The sequence below is a fragment of the Dryobates pubescens genome, chromosome 12 (assembly GCF_014839835.1).
Source record: "Dryobates pubescens isolate bDryPub1 chromosome 12, bDryPub1.pri, whole genome shotgun sequence".
Lineage (NCBI taxonomy): Eukaryota > Metazoa > Chordata > Aves > Piciformes > Picidae > Dryobates > Dryobates pubescens.
In genome coordinates, this window is record NC_071623.1 from 6,295,142 (window position 1) to 6,308,544 (window position 13,403).

Below are 13,403 nucleotides of genomic sequence, written 5' to 3' on the forward strand. Positions count from 1 at the left end.
ATCCTCCATGAACCACAGTCAGATAATTGAGATGGCAGCTAATCCAAAGCACTATTTATAGGTGCTTCACCCTCCAAAACTGCACTCTTGTAAATAAGTAGTAAGTTTAATACATATCAAAGCAAGCAATTCTGAAAGGCAGCATGAGGAGAGGCTGAGAGACCTAGGGCTGTTTAGTCTGGAGAGGAGAAGAAGGAGGGCTGGGGGTCAAGAGGGAGGGGAAAGGCTCTGTTCAGTTGCACCCTGGGATAGGACAAAGGGTCATGGATATAAACTACGGCACAGGAGGTTCCACCTCAACATGAAGGGCAACTTCTTCACTGTGAGGGTCACAGAGCCCTGGAACAGGCTGCCCAGAGAGGCTGTGGAGTCTCCTTCTCTGGAGACTTTCAAGCCCTGTTTGGATGTGTTCCTGTGTGACCTGTGCTGGATTCTATGCTCCTGCTCTGGCAGGGGGGTTGGACTCAATGATCTCCTGAGATCCCTTCCAACCCCTAACATCCTGTGTGGTCCTGTGAAAAAGACCATTTAAGCTGACCTCAGTGGTAAAACTGACAAGTGCATTTCAACTGTTTTTAAGTGCAGCTAAATAAAGATATTTGATGAATTTTAAGTGATCAGCAAATACAAGGGACTCCCATATAAAGTCTCAATGAAAATAAAGACCTTTCCCATTTTGGAAGGGACAGAGGAGGAAAGAGCAGCTGTGGGCAGATGAACACTAAAACTCAGTTCCAACAGAAGATGACAGCAGCAGTAGCAGTGAGATTGCTCTCCCAGCTGAGACAGTTTCTTGCAACAGAAAGAGCTGATCTTCCCTGTACACATTAATTGGCTGTTCAAAGATATGTTTCTTCTTGTCACACAGGACACCCACTTCAAGGCTGCAGCAGCACTCAGTCAAGCAAGAAACAAAACAAAGTCACAGAAGGTACTTTGTTCCCCTGCTGCATTAAGACCTTCTGTGGCAGTTTGAGGCTAGGTGCCTTTAAGAACCACAAAATACAGACCTCCAGAGGGGCCAAAGTGTCCCAGAGGGGGTTAAGTCCTGCATCCCTATAAAACTGGCTGCAAAATCAGTTTTCTTCCTTCCCCCCCTCACCCTTTCTCTCCTCCCAGGATGTCCAGGCTCTTATCTGTTTGGCAGGGGAGTAAGACCTGGTGTTGGCCTTGGCAATGCTGCCAATTAGGCCTGGAGCTGCCTAATTGGGGCCTGGAGCACCTGGGCTATGAGGAGGGGCTGAGGGAGCTGGGGGAGTTCAGGCTGGAAGAGAGGAGGCTGAGGGAGACCTCATTGCTCTCTGGAGCTCCCTGAAAGGAGACAGGAGCAAGGAGGGGGCAGCCTCTGCTCCTTGGTAGCAAAGGACAGGACCAGAAGAAATGGTTCCATGCTGCACCAGGGGAGGTTCAGGCTGGGTGTTAGGAAGGATTTCTGGAAGGGTCCTCACATATTGGAATGTTCTGCCCAGGGCAGTGCTGGAGTCACCATCCCTGGGGGTGTCCAAGCAGCGTGTGGACCTGGTGCTTAGGGACATGGTTTAGTGTTGACTCTGGGTTGAGGGTTGGACTGGGTGAGCTTGGAGCTCTCTTCCAACCAGATGTTTTCTGTGATACTTCCAAAGAAATCCCCAGGCAGAGTTCAAAAGGCATCTCCTTACGCTGACACTACAGCTTATTGAGAACTTTGGGATATTTTCGTCACGTAACCGTTCAGTGCTCTGTACCACATGATCCTCGCTGCTAAAGAAAACTGTTTCAGCACAGACATCACTTAGGATCCACAACTGTAGGCAACTCTGCATCCTGAAACAGAAGCAGAAATCCTCAGTGACACCCCCAGTGGAATATAATCTGCTATAGGAATGAGAGCAGGCATCCTTACCCTTTCCACTGCTCACTGTCCAGGATGCTCCCTCCTCTACATCGGGGTTAAGTTAGGAACAAAGCATAGGTGAACACCACAACAGCCAACCTCACCTTGGAGCTTTTCAGTGGACATTACCACTGCATTTTAAGAAGGGCACTGAGACACTTGAACATGTCCAGAGAAGGGCAATGAGGCTGGGGAGAGGCCGTGAGCACAAGCCCTATGAGGAGAGGCTGAGGGAGCTGGGGTTGTTTAGCCTGGAGAAGAAGAGGCTCAGGGGAGACCTTATTGCTCTCTACAACTACCTGAAGGATGGCTGTAGCCAGGAGGGGGTTGGTCTCTTCTCTCAAGCAACCAGCACCAGAACAAGGGGACACAGTCTCAAGCTGTGCCAGGGGAAGTTTAGGCTGGAGGTGAGGAGAAAGTTCTTCACAGAGCGAGTCATTAGCCATTGGAATGTGCTGCCCAGGGAGGTGGTGGAGTCACCGTCCCTGCAGGTGTTCAAGAGGGGATTGGACGTGGCACTTGGTGCCATGGTTTAGTCATGAGGTCTGTGGTGACAGGTTGGACTTGATGATCTTTGAGGTCTCTTCCAAGCTTGGTGACTCTGTGATTCTCAAGAGTTGGTCTCTACTGCTACTTCCCAATTATCAAAAATACAAGGCGGGGGGGAGTCAACTCCATTTGCTAATATAATCCATGACTAGTGGAATGAGCTTTTACTATGTGCTCTCTGTGTGAAGCAAACTGTCAGCAATTACATTAGCTGAATTACTTAATCTCGATAGCTCCTCTCTCGGTCCCCTCCCCCTAGTGTATTCTTTCATCATTCCTCAGTGTACAGAATGCAGATATGCTCTACAGTTACTTCCTCCCTTTGCATCCACGGAAAACATCCACTCCCTGAACCAGGATTTTGCCTTCTGTGATCTTAAAAACACAGCACAGACAGGAACCATATACAATCCATCACTGGGTTTTTTTTTCTGAGATTGCTCTGTAACAGCAGTTTCAGAGCAAAACAACAGAGAGCATCCCTGGGGCTGTTTTCTCTCCTTTGATCCCCTCAAGGCTAACCTGCTTACAGCACTTCAGTGACCTCCTGCTTCACTGCTTACAGCACTTCAGTGACCTCTAACATTTCAGACCTGAGATTTCAGCTGCTCATTCCACATTACCAAGCTCTGCTTTTTCTCCTCCTAACACATGTGTCCCTTCCCCTTGAAGTGAGGTAGGTGTCAATGTATTATCTGGAAGGTCAACGCTGATCTGCTAGATGAATTCTGATGCACTGCTGGTAGAATGATTACCAGCAGTATGGTCAAAAAATGAGAGACCCCTCTAACATCCAGTGAACAGAAATTACAAAAGAAGCAACCTGAACAACACTGCAGACAAATTGCAAAGATTGCATTAGCAGGAGTTTAAACAGAAATATGCATCCACTGAGCAGGAATCAAACTGCTTCTTAAGAATGTGCTTTAATTACTACATAAACCTCCTTAAACCCATGAAGAAGAAATACCTTTACTAGCAGCTCTGCCATAATTTTCTACCTGTGAAGCTTTGATTAATACAAGCTGGTTCTATTCTATTCTAAAAAGGAGCAAGAACTTTGCTGTTTATAGAAATCATCTACTTTAAGTATTCTCTTCTTCATCACAATTTGTGATCTAAAAGCAACATAAAACACACACACACACCACTATAGTGGAGACACTGACAAAAGAAGATCTACTTCAAAATCATAGAATCATAGAGCATAGAATCAACCAGGCTGGAAAAGACAAGCAGAAGAGATACCAACATACAAAGACTGCACAATCAGAAACTTCCACATCCACACATATTTATGTGGTTTATATTTCTACATTTCAGACCCTTGTTTTGCTCCACTTGGAAGGCAACTCTGACAATCTATTATGACAGAAATGTGTCACTGTCTCATGATTTCTGGGGGGGGGAGGGGGAGAAGAGCTTTGAGTCAGCTATTTTTGTGTGAAATTTTATACAGGTTACTGAAAGCATTTTCTCACAGTTGGTGAAACTTCATTTGAACTCAGATCATGAAGACATTCACAGGCTGTGAACAAATGGAAATCTGATCCTGAACAGATCCAATGCAACTGCATTCCTGTGAGAAAAAACAAACAACAACCCTACCAATGATAACAAAAGAATTAAAACAAGTAACAACCCATATGAGGAGGAGAATAAAGACTTTATACGTGCTGGAGAGGATTTTACACAACACATCCTATGCAAAGTTTCTTTAGAATCATAGAACCAGAATCACTAAGGCTGGAAAAGACCTTTAAGGTCATCAAATCCAACCCTAATCCAACTCCCATGGCCACTAAACCATATCCTGAAGCACCACAGTTACACCTTCTTGAACACCTCCAGGCATGGTGACTCCACCACCTCCCCAGGCAGCCTGTTCCAACCCCTCACCACTCTCTCAATCAAGAAGTTTTTCCTAATGCCCAACCTAAACCTCCCCTGGCACAGCTTCAATTCATTGCCTTTTGTCCTGTCACTGGGTATGTGAGAGAAGAGACCAAACCCAGCCTCACTCAACCTCCTTTCAGGGAGCTGTAGAGAGCAATAAGATCTGCTCTCAGCCTTCTCCCTCAGTGTGACACCCTCCAAACCCCTCCCCAGCCTTGCTGCTCTTCTCTGGACATGCTCCAGCTGGTTCAAAGCTTATTTTAAAAATCAAAGCCAAACAAGCAAACCAACCAACCCCATGCAAACCACCTTCCCTGTGATTTTTACCTTACTCAGCTGGAGCTGCTCATGTTTTCCAGGATGCCAAGGATGACACATGCTACCCCTGTTTAAAAATGCCTTACAGCTGTTTTGCTGAAAGGCTCCAAACCATTTTGGAGAGAGAACTTAAAATACCTCCAAGAGCAGTCGAGGACCACAGACACTCCTACCACCTTCAGTATGGGATTTATACAGCTTCTGCTAAGCTCAGGCCTCGAAAATGCTTTGGTTTAGACAAGAGTGCAGAGCTGCTAACCAGCTGAAGTCACCATGCCTCCCGTTGCAGGGAGCACTCTCCAAGTCACACCGCAGGGCCAAGCAAAAGCTTCGATGCAAGCACAGCTCTTGCTTGCTGGAGGGCAGCGTGGCACAACACGCAGGAAATGTTCTCAGAGTGCTCCCTCTGTTGATGCTTCGATAGAGAGAGGGAGAATGAGGAAGTGGCATGTCTGAAACACTCTAACGAGAAGTATAGCAGAGAAGAAAAGATTAAAAGGTATGGGTCTAGGGGGGAAGCAGGACAGAAGTTGAGGGCAGAGGACAGAGAATTTGGAAGGAGTAAAAACAAAACCCAACCAAACAAAAGAATTAAGAAGGGGGGGAATGGGGGGGATGGATCACAGAAGGGACCTCCAGAGATCATCCAGTCCAACCTCCCTGCCAGAGCAGGAGCACCTAGAGTAGATCACACAGGAACACATCCAGGTGGGTTTGGAGTATCTCCAGAGAGGAAGATTCCACAACCTCCCTGGGCAGCCTGTTCCAGTGTTGTGAAAAGGGCACTGCAAGCAGGAAAAGGGCACTGCAAGCAGGAAAAGGGCACTGCAAGCAGGAAAAGGGCACTGCAAGCAGGGAAGAACAATCAGACTCTCACATGGATTCTATTTTTATGTTTTTAATTGCATTACTTGGTGGTGTGGCATTCCTTTGGTGTGTACAAACTAGCTGTGGTATTTCACAGCAAAGCATCTTTCTCAACCACTGCTGTAAAACAGTAACAGCTGTCTGGCAGCATTAGCAACCTAACTGGTTCAAAGGGCACAAAACTGTCTCTGGATCCAAATCAGCAGAGATGGTCAGAGTGATTTCCCATTAACAAAAGCAAGATATCCTCTTTTTCCCTTTCCAAACAGCAAAGGTTTAACAATAGCTTGTCAAATATTAAGATGGGAAAAAAATACTGATGATTGAAATGGTTATTTATAACCTGGTATTCACAAGCACTATGAAAAAGCTTCAGCTGCTTAGCTTCATAGTGGTGTTATTATACAGGACCCATTCCTCTTTTAATGCACTAAACTGTCTGTGCTTTGAAAGTGAGCAAAGCCTGCCTAACAGGGGAAGAAAGGCAGCTCCTTCATCTACTGCAGAAGCTGGAAGGTGTGTCTCAGCTGACACAGGGAAGTGCACAACATCGGTTACCTTGTGATGATGGCAGTTGAAGATTGCTCTCTAGGCTCAGACTTGCACTCTTGCATTTCCTGCATCTGCCAAGCAGTATCTGAAACCAGTTTCCCCCCCCACCAGGAAGCTATCACACCTTCTCTTTATTTTGTTTTCTGGCTCTCCAGCTTCAGGTGGGCATTCTGATGTGGGAGCACGCAAGCAAAGCTCTTGCAAACAAGACTGGGGAGTTCTCTAAGCAGATGCAACTCTAAGTAGTCTTAAAAAAAAGAAAGAAAAAAAAAGCAGGACTAAACATGATGAACCTGAAAGCAACAACAATCAATCAACCCACATACACACACAAGCCCCCACAAAACACCACCTCTTCATTTTGCAGACATTTAAGGAGGGGAACCAAACTTGTTCCACTGTAGATACAATTATCTTTAAAGTCTTTGCCTTGCCCCTCTTTTTACACCTGGAGAACCACCACCATCACTTCATTCAACCCGGCTGTCAAGTCCATTCCAAGTCTAAATTAATTCACCTGAAGGTACTCTACCTGTAACATCTCAGAAGAACTCACAACACATCAACAAAGCTGTGTTTCTTGTGAGGTTTGAGGTACATGCTGTAAAAAAACTTGGAGCCATACACTGAACTGGAGAAGAGAAGGCTCCAAGGAGACCATCTTGGGGCCTTCCAGTACCTGAAAGGAGCTACAAGAAAGCTGGGGAGAGACTTTTTAGGGTGTCAGTGGGAGGAATAGGAAGAAAAAAAACCTAGAAATGGGTAGATTCAGATTGGCTATTAGGAAGAAGTTCTTCACCATGAGGGGGGTGAGACACTGGCACAGGTTACCCAGCAAAGTGGTGAAAGCCTCATTCCTGGTGGTTTTAAAGGCCAGGCTGGACGTGGCTCTGAGCAGCCTGACTTAGTGTGAGGTGTCCCTGCCCATGGCAGGGGGGTTGGAACTAGATGATCCTTGAGGTCCTTTCTAACCCTAACAATTCTATGATTCTAATATACACACAGGTGCAACATGCACCGGGATGAACCAATAGCAATCACAGAATTAATGAGGCTGGAATAGACCTCTGAGATCATCAAGTCCAGCCTATGACCTAACACCACCACAATGTGCCATGCAGAAAACACAAAGGGTTAAAATGGAAGGCATACAAGTATGTCATGAATAAAATATTAGACATCTTAATGGTGTAGTACCCAAAGAATTCAGATCTTCTGCACTAAGTATCTTTCCAAAATGCTAACAACACTGATAATTGGTTTTATTTGATATCTCCTTAGAAAGATTTTGCTTTCATGCTACTCATGTCTTCACTTCCCTTTGCAATTTTTCTGCTCTTTTTTTTAGCTACAGGAATCATTCACCACTCAAAGCTATGAACAGAAGCGAAACCCTATCTACTTTCCATTCACTCCCAGTTTGCAAAGAAAAGTTTGACTGAATCACAGGGATTTGGTAAATTCATTACCCAAACAAGCTTTAAAGAAGCCAGATGTGTACAACTGAGGCCAGCCCAAGGCAGGGAAGGGTGGGTAAAAAGAATAAAGATGGCTTACACTGCTGAGTTACAGTATTCAAAACCCTTTCTAGACCTCCACCAATTCAAGCTACTTCACTGGCCCTTGCTTTCCTTAACCTTTAACACTGTGAAGCTAAAAAAAATGGCTAATGTTTGGACAACATACTGAGTAGAAATCAGAGAAGTCTTATTGTATTGCAGTATGAAGTTAATAGGAAATAAATGCACCAAGAGAGGCTAAGGAAACAAAAAACAGTCTGCAAAAGAATTATTTCCTGCAACATGTCCTACTGAGGGCAGATTTTGCTCTATTCAACAGTTATAAACCCTAAAACTCCTTACAGCATGATCAAAGAATCACAGAATGTTAAGGATTGGAAGGGACCTTGAAAAATCATCTGGTCCATCCCCCCAGGCAGAGCAGGAGCCCCTAGTGTAGCTCACACAGGAACGCATCCAGGCAGGTTTCGAATGTCTCCAGTGAAGGAGACTCCACAACCTCTCTGGGCAGCCTCTTCCAGGGCTCTAAAATCTTATCTGTTGCTACAGAAGACAGAAGTTGAGAGCTGTGTTTGCTCTCAGACAAATCAACCCTAACAGAGTCTTCTATAATGCACCCAATTAAATGTGGCGGTCTGGGATGCTGGCCTACTGTCAGCAGCATCAGAGTTCATCGGGATCAATACAGCTGAACGAGCTGCATAATGATGAACCCATTTCAGCCTGAACCGGCGGACTAACTGAAAGTCAACTGCAAAAAGCTAGCATTAAATCTTGCAACATACAGCAGCTGTGCGTTGCTCCGATAGTACCCCACAAACTACTCACTCTCCAAGAACAAAGAGACAATTTTTTTTCCCCCTACTATGTTCCCAGCATCACTGTACTACAAGAGGTAAAAATGTGTAAAATGTCTGCCCACGTAAAGCATTATATTTAGTCGGTTTAGTGATACTGCTCTCAGGTTCCCCCACAGTCCAACAGCATTTCCGCTACCGTGAGCGGAGCAGGCAGCCGGGGGGCTTGAGGACATCTAAACGCTGCTATTTCGGAGCAACGTTCGCTGCTGCTTTCAGACCCAGGTCGGTGGGTATACCGGGAGGGCTGCCCTACTAACAGTTGCCGGTTTCTTTTGTTCGTTCTAATCCGTCATTTTCTGCCGGGCACTTCGCTGGGCAGCGACGACTCCCAGGCGCATCGCTCAGCCAGCCCGCGCCTGGCACCGCCGCTGGCGCCTCGCCACCTCACCCCGCATAATGGGGTCAATGCATCCCCCCCGGCCTCCCGCTGCCCATGCCTCCCGCTCCGCACAGGTAACAGGCGCTGCCCACCCGGGGTCGGGCAACCGGGAGCAGCCTGTTCTCCAAGTCCGCGGGAGCCATCTCACGGGCAGAGGCCGCCCCCCGCGCAACGCCTCCGAAGACCCCCGCGCAAGGGCCCCCACTGCCGCCCCCTGGCAGCGGGGCCATACGGCAGCTTCCCGCAGGCCGCCCCACGCCCTCAACTCGGCTCTCCCCGACGGCAGCTCCGCTGCCGAAGGAGCGCGACCTGCGCGGCGGTATCCACACCCTCCCCTCTCCCTCCGCCCGGGCCGCAGCCGCCACCACACCCCTGGCTGCCCAGGGGTGGCTGTGCCCGGCGGGAAGGTAGCGAGGCCGGCCAACCGGTGCACGGTTGGGCTTGTAACCCTGTCAGCCACATTCGGGATCCCCCACCGTGGCGACCCGAGAGGGAGCCCGGCCCTCGCCCCGCCGCCGCAAACCCGACCTCATTGCCTGTCACATGAAAACAATTATTGACTCGAACGGGGGAGGGGAGAAGTTAAAAGCCAAAAGGCAGAGGCGCGGAGGCTGGTGGCGGCCAGCTCCCTTACAGACGTCCCCCGGCCCCCCGTCGCGGCGGTACGCACCCCACTCGCGGGGCGGGAGCCCCAGCCGGGCCCCCAGCACCACCAACTCGGAGCCGGCGGCTTCAACTCACCCATTTATGTCGAGCTGGGCTTTGCCTGGCGGCGGAAACAGGCTGAAAGTTTGAAGCGGCTGGCCACGGCGAAGAGGGCGAGAGACAGCCCCGAGCCGCCGCCACGGAAAGAAGAGGCTGCTGACAGAGCCGCTCCCTCCTCCGGCGGGCGCCGCTCTCAGCACCCGCTGCAGCCGGGCTGCATTCCGCGTCCTGCTAGCAGCACCTCGCCTTCCCTCAGCGGATGAATTTGTACGTATTACCAAAATCAACCAAACAAACGAAAAAAACACCTAAACCCCACAAAACCCCCAAATCCCAGAAAATTCGTCGAGAGAAGGGACTCAGTCTTCAGCTCCTACCAGCTACCTAGGTCCCTACTGCCGCCCAGAGCAGCCGGGAGAAAAAGCGCGGCCAAGCCCGAGGCGCCCAGAGGCGCCTTCTGCCGAGCCGCAGGGCTGGGTGTCCTCTCCCGCCGGGCGGTGCGTGTGGCGGGGCGAGGGTGCGGGGAGCGGTTGGGTCCCCTCGCTGCAAGCTCCGCTCCGCACGGCGCGGCGCGGTTCGGCTCAGGCTCTGCGGGAAGTGTCGCGAGACTGCGCCAGAGCCACTGCGCCGCCTCGGGCCGCTGGGAGCAGCCGCGGCGACGGGGGATGGAGGGCGGGGAGGAAGGAAGAGGAGCCACGGTCCCCAGCGGGGGCAGAGGAGAGGGGTGCTGAGGGCGAGGGGATGACTTCCTCTCTGACAAGCTAAGAATCGTCAGCAGAGCACGGGGGAGGCGCCGGGGGCTCGGGCAGGGGAGGGGACTCGCCTTATTTCCTTGCCGGGGGTTGTGAGAGGACGTTTTGGGCTCCGGGCACGGTCTCTGGGTGGCCGCTCCCCCACGGCGGGACGTGCAGCTACCTTCGGCGCCCGTGCACGACGACCTCCCACCCCACCCGCGTCCGTCCTGCCGCGGGGGCTCTGTCCCCAGGGGGCTGGGGGAATGCCGCGGCTCGGGCGCGCCCCGATCCCGCCTCGTGCCGCCTCTCTTCCCCAGCCCTGGCCGTGAGGGGAGCGGGGCGGGGGTCGTTGGCAGACCGGGCCGCACCGAAGGGAGCGGCCACATTCTCCGCTAATTCCCTGCAGGCTTGGCTCTGGAGACCGGGAGGAGAGGCAGGAAAGGAAGACCGACAAAAAGCTCAGATGAAGATTAATTTCGGTGGCGGCGTTTCGGATAAAAGGGGAGCAGAGTCGCAGACGAGCAGCAGCAGCTCGATGTTCTTTTCAGGTATGGCAGGTGGGATGCATTTTCAAGCTGGCGAAGGTCAGTAGCATTCCTGAACAGAAAGCCACCTAATGAGGCTGGGAGAGCCTTCGTCACAGGCAAGGCTTCTCCCAGGCAAAGACCATTCGGTAAAAAAGAACCCTCTGCTAGTAGCGGAGCAGAGGAGCAGAGTAAAGATGGTATAAGATGGCATGAAAAGGTAAAAAGTAGAGGCGATATCGTTTACAGCACCAGCACCTTCAATGTTTATTAAAAGTTGAGCGGAAAAAAAACAAAGGCAAAGCCTCCTTCATACCCAAATTAACTCCTCCTTGGGCAGGAAAACAGAAAACTGCCACTACGATAAGGGATGAGGTTTTTGTACTTCTCCTCCCTGCATAATAAAGGGGGGGGGGGGGGGAGGTAAAAAAAAAGTGTAAGAGAATCTTTCCAGCTGGCTTCTCAGCTATGAAAATCCACATTTTGTGAAATTGTGAGAGTGATGAACTGTTTGAGAGAAAACTAGAGGTTAACCAATGAGAGGATGAAGTATTTAGAATTAGTAAGTCTTGATTTATTGAGCTATTGTAACTTCTTCCCCTCCCCCCCTAAAGAAGAATTTAACCATTTCTGTGAAAACTTGCTTTTAAGTCACTTATTGACATGCTGCAGCAGCAATGGAACTTCAGGATTAACACAGTTTGCCTTTGATCTTTTTGCAAAGGTTTAGTTGCTGTGATACAAAATGTGGCAAGGTGCTGCAAAAGATTGCCCAGAGAAGTTGTGGATTCCCCCTCCCTTGAAGGGAGAAAGAAGAGAAGAGCAGATTGAGACTGGATGTTAGGAACAAGTTCTTTGCCAGGAGGGGAGTGGAACACTGGGACAGGTTGTATGGGGAAGTGGTTGAGGCCCCATCCCTGGAGCTATTCAAGGTCAGGCTGGACAAGGCTCTGGGCAACCTGATTGTGGAGGATGTCCCTGCTGACTGCAGAGGGCTTGGATTAGATGTCCTTTGGAGGTCCCTTCCAACCCAAACCATTCTGTATTGCTGATCACAGTAGACTTACCACATGTGAAAGAATTTTGCTTTACTATCCAGCTCAAGGAAAATTACCAATTAAAAAATCCAAACCATTCAAAAAAGCCCACCTTATTTGCACACAGTGAAGATAAAGAGAGGTTTGGATTAGGTAAGTTTAAGTAAATAATGGGCAAGTTAACTCTCTTCCTTTAGAATCATAGAATTGTCAGGGTTGGAAGGGACCTTGAGGATCACCTAGTTCCAACCCCCCTGCCATGGCCAGGGATACCTCACACTAGATCAGGTTGCTCACAGCCACATCCAGCCTGGCCTTCAAAACCTCCAGGGATGAGGCTTCCACCACCTCCCTGGGCAACCTGTGCCAGTGCCTCACCACCCTCACAGTTTAATTCAACACTGCAGGTCCTGGCTTCACCTCATTCTCACTACACTCTCCCAGGGGATCTCACTATTAACCTAAGATAGTCATTCTTCTCCAGACTTTTGAAGCCATCCTGGGTGTGCTCCTGTGTGGCCTGCCCTAGGTAATCCTGCTTTGGCAGGGGGACTTAGACCTGATGATCTCTGGAGGTCTCTTCCAACCCCTGACATTCTGTGGCTCTTGCCTCAGACCAATGGCACTGTATGAAGGGAGTCATTAAACATTCACACTATCAAAAGAAAATTATGGTGAAGTTAGCCAAGCAAGAGCCTGCCTTCCCCCAGTCTGCCCCCTTTAGAGGGGCAGGAATCAGAATTTGGTAGATGCTAAGGACTTTGAAGACATGGATAGTGTGGCTTTCAAAGGTGCTTTGTTTTTTTCCAAACAACATCTATTTTGTGCTAGTGGTGAGGGCAGATCCTTAACTTATCTTTGGAAAGGGAGCTTCTTCTAGCCCCAAAGGTGGATCAGTATTGTAGAAAAAGCTATACATCACAGTACCACAGTACATTAGAGGTTGGAAGGGACCTCCAGAGATCGAGTCCACCCCCCCTGCCAAAGCAGGATCACCCAGGGTAGTAGTCCACACAGGAATGCATCCAGGTGGGTTAGGAAATCCTCCAGAGAAGGAGACTCCACAACCTCTCTGGGGAGCCTGCTCCAGGCCTCTGTCACCCTCACTGTAAAGAAGTTTCTCTTCATGTTGAAGTGAAACCTTTTATGTTCAAGTTTGTGTCCATTGTTCCTTGGCTTACTACTGTGCACCACTGAAAAAGATACTAACCCCCTCCACTTGACACCCAGCCCTCAGATATTGATAGGCGTTGATCAGATCCCCTCTCAGCCTTCTCTTCTCCAGACTGAACAGCCCCAGGGCTCTCAGTCTCTCTTCACAGGGGAGATGCTCGAGTCCACTAATCATCCTTGTGGCTCTCTGTTGGACTGTCTTCAGCAGGTCTCTCTTGAACTGGGGAGCCCCAAACTGGACACAGTATTCCAGGTGTGTTCTCAGCAGGGCAGAGATGGGGGTGACGAAGCTCCCCTAGCCCTGCTGCCCACACTTTTCTTGATGCCCCCTACGATCCTATTGGCTCTCTTGGCCACAAGGGCACATTACTGTCCCAGGCAGAACTTGCTGCCCACCAGCACTCTTTCCAGCAGGG

General features: G+C 49.5%; 1 protein-coding gene across 3 annotated transcripts in view; it reads right to left on the minus strand.

The window, feature by feature from the left end:
• SH3KBP1 (SH3 domain containing kinase binding protein 1) overlaps nucleotides 1-9,795 on the minus strand; it is a 189,874-nt gene extending 180,079 nt beyond the window's left edge. For all 3 annotated transcript variants that reach the window (XM_054165907.1, XM_054165906.1, XM_054165905.1), the window contains exon 1: nucleotides 9,556-9,795. Coding sequence is in view for 2 of the 3 variants with exons in the window: in XM_054165906.1 (XP_054021881.1) it covers nucleotides 9,556-9,559 (4 nt within the window). In the remaining variant the exon portion in view is untranslated. The remainder of the gene's footprint in view (nucleotides 1-9,555) is intronic.
• Between the last annotated feature and the right edge of the window lie 3,608 nt (nucleotides 9,796-13,403).